At 37.5% G+C, this 19,347-nt stretch overlaps 1 protein-coding gene across 1 annotated transcript in view; it reads left to right on the forward strand.

Moving 5' to 3' along the window:
- The first annotated feature begins 18,180 nt into the window (after positions 1–18,180).
- LOC121384059 (homeobox protein MSX-2-like) overlaps positions 18,181–19,347 on the forward strand; it is a 15,859-nt gene continuing 14,692 nt past the window's right edge. Inside the window, exon 1 of the mRNA XM_041514258.1 lies at positions 18,181–19,347. This exon is cut by the window's right edge and continues 221 nt beyond it. Within this exon, the coding sequence (XP_041370192.1) occupies positions 18,851–19,347 (497 nt within the window). The 5' untranslated portion in view covers positions 18,181–18,850.

Here is a 19,347-nt window from a genome sequence, read left to right on the forward strand (position 1 = left end):
TAATGTTTGCAATTGAAGGCTGTGTTTTGGCCTTGCGATTTCGACCGTATTTAATTCCCAGATTCCTGTGCATATAAAAGCTATGACACAACATTGACATTAATGTTATTGTAAATGTATATATTTCCATAATTGCAAAGTATGTGTACTTACACACTGAAAACATCCCATGGGCTCATAAATAAACCGGGGATAAATTTCCGTTTCATCGACTGTTTTAATATGGCTGCCGGGGTTGACCGTGCCCTTCAGTAAAGTTTATTTTCCTCCAAAACTTGTACGATCGTTTAGCTATTTTCTTAGTTAAACGTATCCTAATATTGTTTGTACATTATGGCAAATCATTTTATTAATTAAGCGAGATAATAACTGTAAAACTGATTACTGTAATATTAGTGCTTTTAGGAAACAAAAGTATTAAAATGCTGTTTTTATAATTACCTCAAAGGCTTTTTCATTAAAACTGTTTCATATTGAAATTAGACCAGAAACGCAATTGTGTAATGATAGTCTCATGTTTATGCACATTAGAATTTGTGTGTATTATTAGTTTGAATTCCCCATATTTTTGCAATGCACCATAGCTTGTTTTTGTGCCTGGTGAATAATGTAGTTTTTATGAATATTCTAAAGGCTTTTCCTGTGAAATTGTTTTACTCTAATTTTAGATTGAAAAACCAATTAAGAAATGCCAGTTTTATGTTTTGGGGATCCGGGGATATGATTCAATGGTTATTTGCCCGTTACTGTAACTCTCGCCGTTAATCTCGATCCGTTAGTCTCGCTACAACTTTTACATTCAGTTAAGATGTAAAGGCTATCAAAAAAAAAAAAAAAAGGAAAAAAAAGAGGAAAATTATTGGAAGGGGGGGGGGGGGGCCCAGGCCTGTGCTTTTAATGTTTGCCTTCGGCGCTCGTTTAATTGGGCCCCCCTCCCCCAATAATGTCCACCATGCTACGGGCCTGAAGCATGTCCCCTTGTCCAACTTTCCAACTTTATTACATTACATACATTTAAATTGACACTGGAATAATTTTAACTTATATTTCTAAAGTAAATTTTATTCACTTACCATCTCTACTTAATTAACATGTTTTATGGAAGTAATATTTATAAGCAACTGCAAGCTGGAGATACATTCCTCACTGGTTTAATGTAACTAGAGCTGAAAGGAAGAGATCTATCTGTTGGGAACTTACCTGTGAACATTAACTTTATTTTCATTTACTCATAACTTTTAAATAAAGTTATAATTCTGGAAACTGGAACGCTTTGTCATCTGTGAATGTTATTTATATTCTCTGTACATTGTTGCTATCCTTGGAACGCGGCCACAACTAGCTATATACTGTTTTTAAATTATATTTTAATGCAAAATAAATGCATAGACAGTACAGCCTACATATTTAAAAAAAGAAGAAATTGTCATATTCATTAGTATTCAAATATTTGTAGAAATAAAATTAATTTAAAAAAAATTAATAATGGTAATTGCGTGTGCTTTTAAAGCATAGAGTACTTGAAATTTAGAAAATAAATTTCGGTGTGTTCTTATTTCAAAATAGAGGGATGGTAGAAGGAAAGGCGCTTTAAATTGATAGCAAGAACACCGACTGCCTACAAAAACAAGGTGGTTTAATGAAAAAAAATCATACTTTTGTTTGTTTCTTTGCTGGAAGAACCGCTTTACATACTTGAAAACGCTAAACACAGCTAGAACAGTTGACTGTGTATATGTATATTGATTTATTAATCATCGGCTATTGGATTTCAAACATTTGCTAATTTTGACATATAGTCTTAGTTTTGTTTAATGGCAGCACTACAGCCCATTGATATATTAATCATCCGCTATTGGATGTCAAACATTTATTACTTTTGACAGTATAGTTTTAGAAAGGAAATCCGCTACATTTTTCCGTTAGTGGCAAGGGATCTTTTATATGCACCACCCCACAGAGAGGATAGCACATACCACGGCCTTTGATATACCAGTGTTGATGTTCTGTCTAGAACGAGAAATAGCCCAATGGTTTCACCGACGGGGATCGATCCTAGATCGACCGCGTATCAAGCGAGCTCTTTACCAAATGGCTACGTCCCGCCCTCGTGTTTATTCAGCGACACGTTAGTCTTGGTTTAAAACAATAATAAATACCAATGCTAAAATAGTTTGAGCGTCATACTGGCACTATTAAAGTGTTTAGAAGATAACTTCAATAAATGAGAGTATGCACTGTCTGGACCACGAAACGTGTATCTGACTGTTGTGAGTACTTGGTTTGATTCGTGAAATCGGCCGAAGTGTCCCGAGTGTGAACGATTTGTTTCAAATAGCATTCCCTGTAATTTAATAGAGGTTTTCACCAATTTCATTTAATTTTTATGTGATCTTTTGTACATCAGTCTATTTTTGTCATACAAAACTATAAAATGGCTTAATATACTATGACTTTAAAACATGTGTAACGTTAAAGGGATATTACTGTGTTTGCTGCACTTTTTAAGATGACAGAGACATTTTAACAATTGTAATTTCATATCAAATATATTTTTCTGCATAAAATATTAGTTCCTGTATATTAAACGTGTTTCTGATCGTTCTAATGTTTTTACTAGGTTAAATTTCATTTTATTTCCTAAAAAGATTTTTTTCGTACGTACGAAATTATTTGAAGGCAAGATTCAGTTTGGGCTTCTTACAATCATTAAGACGACCAGAAACACATTGAATATATAGACACTGATATTCTAAACAAGAAAATATATTTAATATGTAAGCTTAATCGTAGAAATATTTTATTAGTCGGAAACATCTTGCAATGCAGCAAACTCAGGAATGTACCTTTAATGAAAAATTCTTATTTAAAACAAAATAAGAATCAGACTCGGTGTGACTTAAAGTGACGAACCCTAGTTTTAACCCGTGGAAATAGACGCTAAGTTTAGTCAGTCTACAAACCTGTGACACATCTGGATAAAATTACAGTTGAGTGAAAATAGTCTAGAGCTCGTTTCCATAACTGTTACTTCTCAGAGGTACATGCATTTCGTTTTAATCCTTTAATGCCCATGACAAAACTAGCATGAATTCGGAAAACATTGGTTTATGAGTAAACATAGCATTACTTTTGAGATTATTTGAAATAAATATTTATTTTTATTTTTTTAAATATACTCATCAGGCTATACTCATATGAGTACAAAAGTAATTATTACATCAGATTTATTAAATATTTATTGCAATCTGAGAATATAAAATAAAAATAAAATTAATTTAATACAACAATAAAACACTGTATCAGTTCTAGACGCACAGAGAACAGATTTCAAGTGAAACATGTTGCCGTAAGTTCCTATTGTACTCAAAAAGAGTACACGTTTAAACTATTGGCTCTATTCAAATATAACCTTTATCATTCAGGTAATTGTTCTCATTTTGAGGATATTGGACATACATGGAAATTATCAATACTTATTCATTAGAAGTATTTTTCATTTTTGCAAATAGTGTTTGCACTTCAAAAGTATACACTCATTTGAGTACAGTGGGCATTAAGGGTTAAAATATGAAGAAAAAAATACATTTTGTATTAGAAACACCAAAGATGACCAGAAACACTTTGGATGTACGGAAATGGATAATCTAAACATTAAAATGTAAGTATTGTCTGATTCTAAATTATAAAAAGAAAAAACACGAAAAAAAACCCGAATCTTCTTCTTCTGCGTTCAAGCTATAGTTGATTATGTTTTAGATTTGAAGTCCGGTGTTGAAACCCGAATCTGATAGTGAACAAATATGCCGTAGTCTTTAAAAACTAGGGTTTGTCACTTTTAACTAACATTTACGGAGGATTCTAATGAAGAAATCCCCCCCCCCCCCCTAAAAAATAACCTTACAGTATCGTTGAAATTAGGAACTACAAACGTTATTAATACGGTAACTAGTGTACTTACGTCACCAACGACCGTATAGTTTTCAACTCCGTCCTTATCTAGTTCAGTAGAATTTGTTATCAGTACAAGACGCTAACGAATGGAGTCGTCCTAATTGAGAAAATTAGCAAAATAATTAGTCATTAAGTGGCCAAAATATATCAGCACTATGTTATCTGGTAGTCAATTAGCTGGGCGGAATCACACCGGGAATTCTGGGAGTCGTGTCACACTCGTGACATGAATTATTATTAACAAGTGGATCATGTCGCTTTAACTCGTAGGTAATCGCCGACGCATCTGGTTCATATTGCACAGAATTAAAGACGCATAATCGTGTTTGACAATTGTTGATTGGGTTAATTACATCTTTCTTTGCGATAAATATGGCAACATTTGAAACGTCAGATTACTTTCTGGACACCAGCTTGAAAATTAATCTACAATAAATGTCGGCATAAACCAAGACAAAAATAAAATGTTGAAAACCCGTGATTTTCAAAGTGAAATAAAAGTTAAAGTTTGTTTTGTTTAATGACACCACTAGAGCACATTGGTGTATATATTATCGGCTTTTGGATGTCAAACATTTGATAATTTTGACATAGGGAGAAAACCTGCTACATTTTTAAATTAGTAGCAGGGGACCTTTTACATGCACCATCTCACAGACAGATTAGCACATACCACGGCCTTTACTATACCAGTCGTGGTGCATCAAACGAGCGCTTTACCATTGGGCTACGCCCCGCCCCGTGCATGAATGAGGCGTGGAATCTATTTCTATGGCACTGCTTCTGACAGGTGAATTTTACCCTGTTCCAACCAGTACCCCACGACTAGTATATCAATGGCCCACCACTAGGGATCGATTCCAAACCGACCGCGCATCAGGCGAGCGCTTTAACACTGGGCTACGTCCCTCTTAAAGTTATACAGGTCCTACCGGGTACACAGTATAGAAAATGTAGATTTTTTCTCTGTTTATTGTTTTGCGTGGAATGTGTCTATTAATATGCCACTGTTATAGTGTTTTCAGGATCGCTGAACACGTTTTTTTATGGTGGAAAACAACAATGAAATATCCAATATGGCGGCAATCCAAGATGGCTGCATAACATTCAGTATGGCTGACACAAATAAGCATATTTTAAACAACATATACAGCTTGTAATATATCAGGGGTTTTATGTCTTCAGGGAACCTAAATACATTTCTAGTATTTATTTCCTTTTTTATTTCTGTTTGTCCCTGTCTCCAGTATCCAGTATGTCTCTATTGTTGTCAATGTATGTTTGTATCTCTCCCTCAGTCTCTCCTCTCTCTCTCTCTCTCTCTCTCTCTCTCTCTCTCTCTCTCTCTCTCTCTCTCTCTCTCTCTCTCTCTCTCTCTCTCTCTCTCTCATACATACATACACATGATAATAAATTTATCTTGGTATTTGTCTGTAATGACCTTTGGTAATAAAACTTATTTCTTATGCGCACGTGAACATAACATTACTTCTTTTCGAGTGGTTGCCTGCTTTAATGGTTCTTCATAAAGTTCTATCGTTGCAGGAAACCCAGCGTGCGTTTTGCCTGTTCTGCAATCACTTGGGTGATGTTTGTGTCGTAAAATCTTCAACTTCACTGCCGACTGTGATGTAATGGCCATGTAAAGATAACTAACAGAAGTAAAACGACCAAGTGAAAATCCCCATGTGGAGCCATGCTGAACATATTAAATGCATATATCGAGATGGATCGTATCAGGTCCACGACACGAAACTATTTCCAGATAAAACCTGAAAGAGAGAGAGAGAGAGAGAGAGAGAGAGAGAGAGAGAGAGAGAGAGAGAGAGAGAGAGAGAGAGAGAGAGAGAGAGAGAGAGAGAGAGAGAGAGAGAGAGAGAGAGAGAGAGAGAGAGAGGGAGATGGAGAGAGATGGCGATCAATCCTATGAGCTCTCGCACTTCAGGCGAACATTCTACCACCGCGTTACATCTTGTCCCTTTTTATAGAGATTCAAAAGTATCGATGTTATGATGATGATGATGAAGATGATGATGATGATAATGATGATGATGATGATGATTTTCTCCTTCACCATCATTATCATGATATATCTTACCTTTTTGCTTATATCAGGACAAATATTCATCGGATACTGTGAGAGAAGAAACTGCTGTCGCCAGATTAGCAGCAAGGACTCTTTTCCCCCCACAAACTGATACACCAGTCATGGAGTGCGTTTTGGAACGTAATTTCTAACACAATACATCTGATACAGCCAGACATATAGACATACACATACACCATTCACACACACACACACACACACACACACACACACACACACACACACACACACACACACACACACAAACTGGCTATGCAACATTGTCTGCGGAACCATCATACCATTAATTTAATGTTCTTATTTATTTATTTTATTTTATTTCATTTTATTGATTTTTTATTTTTAAAATATCTGTACTTCTCATTGTTGTCTGGCATGCATTTTAACTGCCGAGCTGTCTGTCTGTCTGTCTGACTGACTGTCTGGTCGTCTGTCGCAGATTTGTATGCCGATTGTTTTCCGGATGGGTTGTAATCTTTCTGTTCTTTCTGTTTTTTTTATGGCATCGTGGTCGCAAGCGGACATATCTTCATCCCAGAACACAAACCACATTGTGTACACTAGTGTGACGAAGACGGCAATAAAAAATGTGTTAAACATTCATATGCCACATATTAACTCCAACAATTTATTATTCCGACAATTGCACAAAACATTAAATCGTAGTTTGTCGTTCACGCATCAAGGTAACTATATTCATGCATGGCAGATTAAATACTGGCGCGGCTTTGAGTATTAAATAAATAAACTTATATCTGCGTGAACGAGCATAATTTTATTTGTTGTACTGTAAAGAAAAAAACGAATGCTAGGAAAATGGAGTATGTGGATCTCAACAAATTTCTAATACTGAAGGATATCAAGAAAAAGTTTTTCGGTACTGATGTTGTTAAACGATCATTCATTCATTCGTTCATTCATTTGTTCATTCGTCCGTTCGTTTATTCGTTCGTTCGTTCATCCATCCATCCGTCCGTCCGTCCGTCCGTCCGTCCGTTCGTTCGTTCATTCATTCATTCATTCATTCTTCATTCATTCAGTCAATTATTCATTCATTCATCCATTCATTCATTCACTCACTCACTCATTCATCCATTCATTCACAAAAGTAGCACCTGCCAGCTGTACATACAACTGATTTGATATATGCTGCAAAAAAGCAAAATCTCAACTGTGATAGTGGCACAACCACAACATTTTAAAGATGGTGAATCTACAAAAGTCAGCACAGTGACAATGTGTGTGTACAATTAGCAAACTGATCCCACTTAATGTGCGGGTGTTAAACTTGACATTCATTATGTCCACTTTGAGCTTGTCACAGAGTTAGCGATCAGCGAGCGTTCTACGATAGTGTCCGAACTCCAATCTGGTCCTTCATCGGGTCAGAGACTCGTCGTGGTCGCGTAAATCAGGGCAACAGGCGCTTTAATTGAAGAGTAAACCCGAACGATGTGTTTCCGTGGATGACAAAACACTGACAGGGTCGGGTGGTAGCAACAAGGGTATTCAGTGTCACCATATTGTCTAGTAGCGTTCTTCTGTCATGTTATCGCAGAGGAATCATTTTCGTGAATAATTCGAATGGCGATACAACCAAGGTCCATCTTTACGGGAGAATTTTCGCTCATATAACAAGGTACTGAAAGTCCTATACGATAATTACGATTTTGGCGACTAAATTATGAGGAAAAAATACAATAACAATAACAACAGCAACAACAACAACAAAAACCCCGCAACAAAACAAACCACAAAACAAACAAACAATCCCTCACCAACACTTCCCCCCAAAAACAAAACCCACGCCAAAACCCACCCCCAAAAAAAACAACAAAACAAAATCAACAACAACAACAACAACAAAAACCCCATCAACATCAAATAACAAACCAACAAATCAAAAACCAAACCAAAAACATCCAAACATATGAAATATAACGTTTCAGTAAAACGATGGTCAGGATGGGGTGGCAGATAAGGATTCAGCAGGGTCCGAGTTCCTGCCTTAATGCGTATATAATGATGTTCTTTATTTCTTATTTCATGCTTATAAGATATATCCAAGTAAGGTTTAATTACGTCACCATGAGCACACATACCACAATTATCTGAGATGTGAATTTACTCTGGGTTGGAGATGACATTTGGTTATGAACCCAGGACCTTCTAATCTTAAAACCGATGGCTTGGTCTTTCAGCTACTCAAGCCAGATCGAAACTGGCAGAGGATGAAAGACTGCTCCGTAAACGAACCTTTTTGAATCTCATTGGATATAAAATAAAAAGGATAAGACTGTTTTGAGAGGATCAGAGATTGTTCAAGCATTGAACCTCTTTGAATCTCATTGGATATAAAATAAAAAGGGTTAAACTGTTTTGAGAGGATCAGAGATTGTTCAAGAATTGAACCTCTTTGAATCGCATTGGATATAAAATAAAAAGGGTTAAACTGTTTTAAGAGGGTCAGAGATTGTTCCAGAATTGAACATCTGAATCTCACTGGATATAAAATAAAAAGGGTTAAACTGTTTTAAGAGGGTCAGAGATTGTCCCAGAATTGAACATCTGAATCTCACTGGATATAAAATAAAAAGGGTTAAACTGTTTTAAGAGGGTCAGAGATTGTCCCAGAATTTAACCTCTTTGAATCGCATTGGATATAAAATAAAAAGGGTTAAACTGTTTTAAGAGGGTCAGAGATTGTTCCAGAATTGAACATCTGAATCTCACTGGATATAAAATAAAAAGGGTTAAACTGTTTTGAGAGGGTCAGAGATTGTTCCAGAATTGAACATCTGAATCTCATTGGATATAAAATTAAAAGGGTTAACCTGTTTCGAGAGTGTCAGCGATTGATTCAGAATTGAACCTATTTGAATCTCGCTGGATATAAAATAAAAAGAGTTTAAACTGCCGAGTTGGCTGCCATTGTCACAGAGCCTGTTTAACGATTAAAATTACATATTAATCTTCTTTTTTTTAAGAATGTCAGTCCCTATCTATTTAATGCGTTTCTGGTCGTCCTAATACTTGTAGTAGCTGTAACTTCATTTTATTTGTTAATTTATATTTTTTAAAAAACATTTCATGCATGTGAAATTATTGGGAGCTAAAATCCAATTTTGGCTATTACAAACATTAGGACCTTCAGAAACACACTGGATATACTATACTGTACTATACAGTGTCTGATATTATAAACAAGACAATGTATTATTTCTTTTTATATTTAACTGTAGTCCTTAAAAGCGCCATTAGTTTGAACCATGTTAACATTAAATATAAAAAGTGATTTACATATATATATATATATATATATATATATATATATATATATATATATATATATATATATATATATATATATATATATATATAGGTCCTATGAACTACCTTCAAAAGTTTAATATCTGCGACTTGATGCACACTAAACGATAATAAAATTGGATTGAACTATTGCTTATGTCACCAAACAACCTTCAATGCTAATGCTAATTTTATTGTTCATGATCTGTGTTATATCTTGGTGTCAGTGATCAAAAGCACAACCTCTCCATCAAAGTCTTGACGGGCAGCAACAACATGGCGGCTGAAAAATCCTCGAACTTAAATTCGACCACTGCGGTGCTCCCGTGGAACAGTAATTATTTCTGCTGACATTATCTTAACTACCCTGTTCTTTCATCTGACTCTTAGTCGCAGCAAATTTACGACTTGTTAGTGCACAATTAGGATGATAATGACCCAGAGTCGAGCGTCAAATTCTAATTAAAAACTCGTTCGCTTATCCGGGTATAAGCGCATCCTACACCTATCGCCGTCCTATCTTGATAACGTAATGAAGCCCAGTTTTACACAGAGGCACAAGAATAATTCGTGCTTTATTCCGAAATGACTTCTCTATAGGGAGCAGTTGGGACACACCGGCTGATGCAAGCCAGATTTGAGGAAGGCAGCATTTTATGGCGAGCCCAAATAGCTACCTGCTGATACCAATGATTGCTCCCTTTGTAGACCGGAGTAATCACGTCGAAGCAATCTTCATTAAAAGTAGACTAAATTAGCTTGATTTCTTTTGGATGAAGCCAGGTATAATTTTCAGAGGTGTGTAGCTTCTATAAGAGCGGAACTAGTTTATGAAAGGCAAAATAAAAGATAAAAAGATATGGTTAAATTAAATTATTTTACGGGGTTCTGAAACGAGCTTTAATGGCGTCATCTTTTTTCGTTTGTGTTTTTCTGTAACGTTTAATTTTGTATTCAAACAAAAAGGGAGACAACGCTATTAACTCTACCCCCACCTGGCATATAATATCACATCTAGAGAGGCGTATGAACAAAAGGGTTTTGGTTTAATTTTTAAATATATAATATTATGACGTGTATTTTGTAAAACAGGTAGAGCTGTATGTTATTTTGGAACATAGGTAGAGCTGTATGTTTAAGGGGATAAACGAACAGAGATTTAAATGAACACTACTTTTTTCTTTTATCTAGATTAAAACTTGAATTTATACAATAAAAATATGACAGCTTGCTATATAAATATTCATTGTTACACAAATATTTTCAATGGAATTTTTACTGACTATTTGGAATAAAAAATTACCGTACGCAGGGTTTTTGTTTTGCTTTTTTTATGTTTGTGTTTTAGTGTATGGTTGTTTGTTTGTTTGCTTGTTTGCTTGCTTGCTTGTTTTGTTTTTTGTTTTTTGTTTGTTTGTTTGTGTGGGTTTTTTTTATTCCAGTGTTGGCGTGTCAGTTATTAAAAACTGAATATAATTTAGTTACAATTAACCAATTCATCTATTCTTGTCATGTTTTCTTTTCCTTTTCGGTTTCTTTGTCACTCTCCATGAACATTAATTCAACACATTAATAAATATCCACATATAATTATAATTATCAAAGTAGCTGTTGTTAGCATTTTAAAAGGAGGAATCGTATGGCGCAAGAAAAGCTAAAAAAAGAAAGAAAAAAGACCAACGATATCAGATATCCACTGTGATAAATGATATCAGTCGTAGCATTCATTTGCGGAGATACCATCGCAGATAGGGAGATTTTTCATATGACTTGGTCGGGCGGTAAATACTCAATAAAAACTTTAAAGGGGAACTTTTGGTGGAAATTTGGTGATTGCTATCATAAAAAGACCCCTGAATGGATCTAAGAGAACCTCCCAATTTGGGGCTAAATGCTGCTGAGCTCTGTCGTCGTGTAACGTTGATCACAATGGTCGTATCTTGATGGGCACTCAGCGTGTTTCTAGCGCACAGAGAGACCGGGGAACTGAAATCTATCTCCTGAGTGTTTTTCATCTCTAAAATAAATCTCGGTCGTGACATGATACATATCAAAAACATAATTTTATGATTTTCTTCTTTTCTTCTTCGTCATCTTTAAGGGAAGGAAACGTTTTTATGTAACGACGCACTCAACACATTTTATTTACGGTTATATGGCATCAGACATATGGTTAAGGACCACACAGATATTGAGAGTGGAAACCCGCTGTCGCCACTTCATGGACTACTATTGTCGATTAGCAGCAAAGGATCTTTTATATGCACCATCCCATAGACAGGATAGTACATACCACGGCCTTTGTCGTCATCTTTAAACGAATTATACTTCTTTTGTGTGTGTGTGTGTGTGTGTGTGTGTGTGTGTGTGTGTGTGTGTGTGTGTGTGTGTGTGTGTGTGTGTGTCTGTGTGAGATGGGGTAAAAAAAAAAGAATTGTTGAACGCCGTCAAGAATAACCAGGGGGAACCATCTTTTGGTGGCGTAGTGGTTAAACCATCGGTCTTATGGCTGGTAGGTGCTGTGTTCGCATCCCGGAACCGGCTCCCAACTAAAGTGAATCTTTTGATCGACCCACTGAGAATGTGAGTGACCATTACACCTCGATTGGTATAATGAAAGGAGGTGGTATGTGCTGTCCTGTGTGTGGGAAAGTGCATATAAAACATCCCTTGATACTAATGGAAAAATGCAGAGGGTTTAATATTAATTCGGTAAATATATTGTCAAAATGTATCTAAAATGTTCACAAGACAATGATCATTTTGATAGACACAAAAACTAATGGGATTCAAACGGAATAATTTTAAATAAACCGAAAAAACACTAAATTAATATCCGCGTGCCCAGTGGTAATGCGCTCGCTTGATCCGCGGTCGGTTTGGGATCGATCCGCGGTCGGTTTGGGATCGATCCCCGTCAGTGGGCCCATTGGGCTATTTCTCGCTCTAGCCAGTGCACCACGATTGGTACTCCAAGGCCGTGGTATGTGCTATCCTGTCTATGGGATGGAGCATATAAAAGATCTCTTGCTGCTAATCGAAAAGAGTAGCCCATGGAGTGGTGACAGCAGGTTTCCTCCCTCAATATCTACCTCATATGTCCGACACCATATAACCGTAAATAACATGTGTTGAGTGCGTCGTGAAATGAAACATTTCCTTCCTTAATATTTGCGTTTCTTGTGTTGTTCAGTATATATGCTTTAGCAACGCTTTGCTATCCTACAGTACGCACCATTATGTATACGACGGCCTGGAATATGTTTAAAATTAAATAATAAATTTTTATGCACGTTTACAGAACAAAACATATAGTAACAATTTATAACATAATATCAAGTTATGCTATAGAACGTTCTAGGTCGTAAAGAATGGTGTTACTCTCTACAGACACTTTTATGATTTACAATGTTAATTTGTGATTTGTTATATAAATGTGCAGTTTATAATATTAATTTGCAACTTCTCTATGAGACACTGATGAATAGAAATAAGGGAATACAATGTTGTATAGCATATTCAATTCACTGTTAGCGTAATAATATCTGTAAAATGGATAAAGTCCTGTTACTATGGATGCAGTACTGGTTGCCATCATTGTAAGTTATTTTTTATCCACCTGTCTATTTGTCTTAATAACATTTCATACTGAAATATTCTCTCTCTCTCTCTCTCTCTCTCTCTCTCTCTCTCTCTCTCTCTCTCTCTCTCTCTCTCTCTCTCTCTCTCTCTCTGACCGCCTCTTCCATAGGATATCCGTAACAGAATGTTTCATCCCTCTTGTACCTTCCCTTGGGAGGACTGCCATTACCAACGACAGCTCCGCAAACAGTTGTCAGTAACGACGATTCCGTTTCAATTATTTTTTCACTGTGAGCTGGAGAACCAATCAGTACAATCGGAACAACAAACCCTTATCCACGATCAAGACCGTATCTCTGCACAACGAAGAGTCGAATGGGCATTTAGCAAAATAGTGGTTGATTCCACGAATCTCTATCCAGAGCCGGTTTATCCTAGTAGCACACGTAGCACGTGCTACGGTCCCCGTACTCCAGGGGGCCCCGCGGTGATGTGTACATTTATTTTTTCCTAAGTCATTTTTCCCATCTGCCCGAGGGGGTTACAACATATATATCCTGGGAAGAGGGTCCCGCTGTTATTTGTGCTACAGGCCCCGCGGATCCTTAAACCGGCTCTGTCTCTAACTAGTGCCTCGTCTACAGGAGGCAGCCACTGCCGATGAGATCCTTTACTGGACAGTAACATAATCCTGCATCGCTCTAGGAGGACTGCCACTCCCAGAATATTCCAGGTGTTTGTGAAAATAAAGTAAAGTAAAGTAAAGTAAAATCTGTTTTATTTAACGACGCCACTAGAGCACATTGATTTTGTTTTATCTTATCATCGGCTATTGGATGTCAAACATATGGTCATTCTGACACTGTTTTTAGAGGAAACCCGCTTTCGTCACATAGGCTACTCTTTTATGACAGGCAGCAAGGCATCTTTTATTTGCGCTTCCCACAGGCAGGATAGCACAAACCATGGCCTTTGTTGAACCAGTTACGGATCACTAATACATAAAAAGAAAAGGTGAACAGTGGTACATGTTACAAAACAATACAGATGTATGCTAGGAGAATGCAAACAGTATACATTAAAAATATTTCATTTCATTTCAATTTATTTTCGCGCTTATATCCAATTAAGGTTCAAGCACGCTGCCCTGGGCACACACACCTCAGCTATCTGGGCTGTTTGTCCAGGACAGTAAGTTGGGTTTGTTTTTGTTTTTTGTTTAATTTAAAAAAAATTAAAGTTAGTTGTTAGTGGTAAGTGGTTAGTGGTTAGTGAGAGAGAAGAAGGTGTAGTGGTCGTACAACTACCCAGTGAGTTGTTAAAACTCGCTCTGGGCGGGAGCCGGTACTGGGATGCGAACCCTGTACCTACCAGCCTTATATCCAACGGCTTAACCACGACATCACCGAGGTCGGTTGTTAAAAATAGCTATTTCTCATTTTCTAAACTTATTAATACATAAAACATATTAATACTATGGACGTTAAACAATTTAATAAGTTTAAAGGACGAAAGCTTTTTTCACCAACAATTCTTTTTCCTAAATAGCAGCTGAATGATGATATTTGAGAAACGGCCTATATGACGTATTCAAGTATTCAGACTAGTTGGCAGCCAATGTCGGCGCCTTTCCAAAGTATGTGAGCAGTTTATTGATGAGATGTAAGACCAATTGTTTCAGCCAATAACGGTGTACCCAGGGAGGTGCGCATCCAAAAACAATCGTAGTCCAAAAACAATTGAAACGGATAGCACGTAGGCCCCTATATGTTTGTCTGACACTCAGTCTAATGACAAAATTTAGTCAACACTTTAGGACTTCAGACAATAACACAGAGATCATCTTTCAATTTGAATTATGACACACACATTTATAATGGACAAAGTATGCATTCCCTTTGGACAAAATCCACTTTTTTTTATCACCACCACTACCGTTTTCATCTCCGAGAAAGAAAAAAAAAAGACAGAGAAGGAAAGAGAATACTTCATTTAAGTGTCTGCCTATTTCCAACACATCGTAAAAGTGAGCTTATTTGTTGCTGTTAATTTGGGACTCACCGCAAATTCGGCTGACACTTAGCAACAATGGGCGAAAATAGTTTGGTGTCACTTTAATTGGTTTCGTTTATTGATTTATAACCTTTTGTCTAAAAAGCAAATTTAGCAATCCGGCATGACATTGTTGTATTGGTTACCTGTCACGCGGATCAAGGCACCATTTGTCTCCCTTGTCTGTGTGTCGTGTTCTGGCTCGTGACAGTGGTCTCGTTGCCTCTCGGTCTACTCTCGCGTGAGGTGGGAGGCCCGAGTGAGAACGAGGCTCTTGCGTCAAAAAAAGCAAAACAAAACAAAACACCCCAACAGTTACGCTAGATATACAATATTTCTGTTTTAATTAATCATTTTTAAAACTGCATCTTAAATATATGTAAGTTTGATTATTAATTGGACTCTTTTTTAAGAGAATTGTAAATAGAGGACTAATTCCACCCATTTGGGGCCTCTGGTTTCTCAATTTCTGCGTCAGTTTTTCGGAGACTGTAAAGCCGAGAAGTCAGCTTGTTTTCTAACATTTCTACACCTTGACGAGTTGCAGACGCGACAGCGCGGAGCCCGCAAATTGCTTCTACCTGTGATATCGGGTTACCTCCCCTGGCAGATGATCAAAGAAAGCGATTTGTCACCCATAGTAAACAATAATTTACGAAGGTTAAACTGTGATATCCTAAACTGAACAGAAACACCACAGAACGGCAATCCGATACATGCAAAAGTTACCACTGGCGACAGCGAACGGGTACCTTATAAACGTTAAACAATCGTCTCACTCGGGTTGTCTCCCCTGTTACAGACCAAAATGGTCGCGAGAGTGTCGAGAGGAGAAAAATCTCGCGACTTCACTGCAGCGGTCGAGTTAACTGTTCTTCTTTAAAGGCAAATTAAATCTTCTCTAGGTGACAAATGAAAAAGGAGATGCCTCCGCAATAACTTGTTTCCCGATGCGACTCCTCTGTAGGCGGACATTTTTGTTAGCATCGAGAAGCCAGTGGCGCCGTCGTCGGACGGTGGACAAAGCGCTATTTGATGAGTGCATGCATTTAAAATACCTTTTGGAATATAGTTTTCTCACCGTCTGTCGACCACAGAAAATATCCCTTCACACATCTCTTATTTAAATACTAGTATGTTAATAATTATGCTGTTTTATTAAATTTTTTTAATTTCCCGAACGGTTAGTTAGGACTTTAATAATTAAAAACAGTTTTATCTAAGTAATTACTAATGCTCTTCTATATCAAATTTAAAATAATAATAATAATAATGTGATGGTGTTGATAACGTCTATAGCCATGATAATGATAATAATCATTTAAGATACATGCACTTGAATAAATAAATAAATTAGATTTTTATTTTGACGTAGTAAAACATTTAATAATTAGAATGAAAGAATAATATTTTATTATGGAATTGGCACCTCTCTCTCTCTCTCTCTCTCTCTCTCTCTCTCTCTCTCTCTCTCTCTCTCTCTCTCTCTCTCTCTCTCTCTCTCTATATATATATATATATATATATATATATATACACACGCATACGCACACACACAAATATATATACAGTCAAACCTGTCTTAAGCGGTCACACAAGGGAGTAGATAAAAATGGCCGCTTAGGATATGGTGGCCGCTGAGTACAGGTTGCCACATATATATTCTTTAAAACATTTGTTGTTGTTTCTTGTTTTACTGTCTGTACTGCTAATCAACGGATGTGTGCTTCACAGTTGACTGTAAATCAACTTTTGACATGTCGTCTCCTTCGGAAACAGAGTGCGTCATTAAATAAAACTTCTCTTTCTTTTTTCTCCCTTCGAAAATAATGCAAATGGAATGTATTAAATTAACCGTTCTCAACAAGTTTGTGTTCTTTTTCCATTTAATTATTTAATTCCTACTTCATGCGGTGTATTGTCACAGTAAGTGAATCTACAAATGTCAAGCGTAGCCTACCCAGAGGCAATTAGATGCAAACTTTACTGTGGCTGCGTAATACAGGTATTTTAGCGATTTGGGATCCGATTTAGGTGGCCGCTGGCCACGTTAGACAGGTGTCCACTTATTACAGGTGCATTTACATTATAAATCATTTGGGAGGGGAAAAAGTGGCCGCTTAAGGCAGGTGACCGCTGAGTACAGGTGGCCGTTAGGACAGGTTTGACTGTATATATATATATATATATATATATATATATATATATACTAAATGAGGCATATTCTATCGAATGACATCCGGTCTATAGTTATGACTAATAATATCACTGGTGTGTTTAACGTTAACAAGTTAACACGACTCGTGTTTTACAACTAGTAGGAATTTGTTGTCAGGTTATTCAGTCCACACCTTGACTCACGGTCCACAATTTATGGGCATTAAAGAAAAATCTACCCGATACTAAACACACAAAAGAACAACCATTAAAGGATTTGCACAATTACTGACGCCCCATTAAATATTAAATATATCGATCCGACGACACGTCCCATTGAGATCAAAGATTTTTAATCAGTCTACAGACTCAACATCTCTTTATGTCGAATAAAGAAGCAATTAAGTTTTTTTCGTAATCTTATACCCGCCTTTTCTTTGTAAGCATTGTCGTAGAAAATCACCAAAACATTGTGGGCACAATTTATTCGATACATCCGAATGTGCGGTTCATTTCGCCGGCGTTTTGTCCCCAAATTCACCATCTAACGACACATACGTCGCGTCAACCGGGCGTCGAACGCGTTTCACGGGTCTCGACTTTTGTATAGTAATAAAATCCGATGTATCCCCTCCTTTCATGAAGATGAGTCCGTTATTAGCCTCCACGCGGCAGGGTGGATGGAACATTAACTTGTTTGCTTCATTATCATTTTCAGACTTACTCATAATGTTTTTTCGCGTTAAAAAAAGAAGAAGAAGAAAAAAAGAAAAAACCCGACTCAGTGTCCGCGTCGCATGTCTCGAATAAAAGGCGGCATATTTCACGCGTGGTAAATTTCCTATAATGTGAGAAATAATCGAGTGCTGGGACTATGGACGATAATTGCCGCTCTTGAAAATTTTAGTTGCTCACAACCACAGAAGCACTAAAGGGTTTGCTGCGGTGTCAGTTTGAATGCAAACTCGATTAAAAGTCGTGTTCCAGCCATTTCACAGTACGGAGCTTCGCGAATGCTCACTGCGAAGTCTAGTACCCAGTTTTTCTTAACGTGGGACAACAACTCAGCCAGCCACCGACCATTTGCACCTAATATATCCGTCTATCGGACAATGACGACTCCGAAACCCGCTGGTCGGTCCTGTCGCGAGGTCGTCTCTAAATGCGCCTACCTCCGACTGAGCGATTTTTTGCTTGACTAATTTTAATGTGGCTGTACGATAAACAACAGGCCACAAAAGAATATTATTTGTGGTTTTCTCTATTGTTTACATTTAAATAAATTGGCTGATAACTGCCATTACTTTATGGTCGGTTAAAACATTTGGCCATCTCATTGGAATATTTCTCAATCGATTCTCAAAGTTCCCGTCCCTTTTGGCTGGCGAAGCACGATTTAGTTTTGTCTGTTAATAAGCGCAAGGGATCGAGACTACTATATCACCTATTCTGTTACGGGACATGTCGGCAATTATTGGATAGTTTGTCCGCCACTTGACTGACAGAAAGAAAATTTCATTGGACAGCGGAAAACAACATGTCTGCCCTCTTCACGCCGGGATTTGATGACGTCACTTGTCATTACACGACACATGGTCATTGAAGAATAGGAAATATGGAAGAGTCGTTTGTCAGATGGCGAAGCCGGTGTCAGCGTAGTATGCGGTGGCGGCTGGTGTAATCAAGCAAATGGTTAGCCACAGGTCGGACGGGGTTTCTTCCCCGCTATTCCGGACCAGTTTCAACTCCGCGTTCACGAAGATACAGTCCCAGCCGTCGTCGGCGATAGACAATGTCAGTAATAATAATGATGATGATGATGATGATGCTCAGTGTTTAGATTTTTCCGTGAGAAAAGCACCTGTGGAAAATTCCGAATTAAAATGTATGAATGACAGAAGTTCTCCAGGCAAGCATAGCGGCGACGTCTTTCCAACGCTGTTGAATTTTTGCAACAAAAGTTCGTTGCAAGGCAGGACTAATTTGGAGCATTCCTCCCCGACAAAAGGCAGCACCAGGGTGCGGTTGTCTTTCAGCGTGGAATCGCTCATATCCGACAGGCGTTCTTGTGGGCGAATTTCGACAAATTCGCCGAGCGACGGGCTCAGCGATAACGGCGTCGAGGCGCCGAGTGACGACGACTGTGCGGCTTCCTCGACGTCTTCCTTATCATCGCCAACATCGCA

Source organism: Gigantopelta aegis, chromosome 10 (genome assembly GCF_016097555.1).
Source record: "Gigantopelta aegis isolate Gae_Host chromosome 10, Gae_host_genome, whole genome shotgun sequence".
NCBI classification, from domain to species: Eukaryota; Metazoa; Mollusca; class Gastropoda; order Neomphalida; family Peltospiridae; genus Gigantopelta; species Gigantopelta aegis.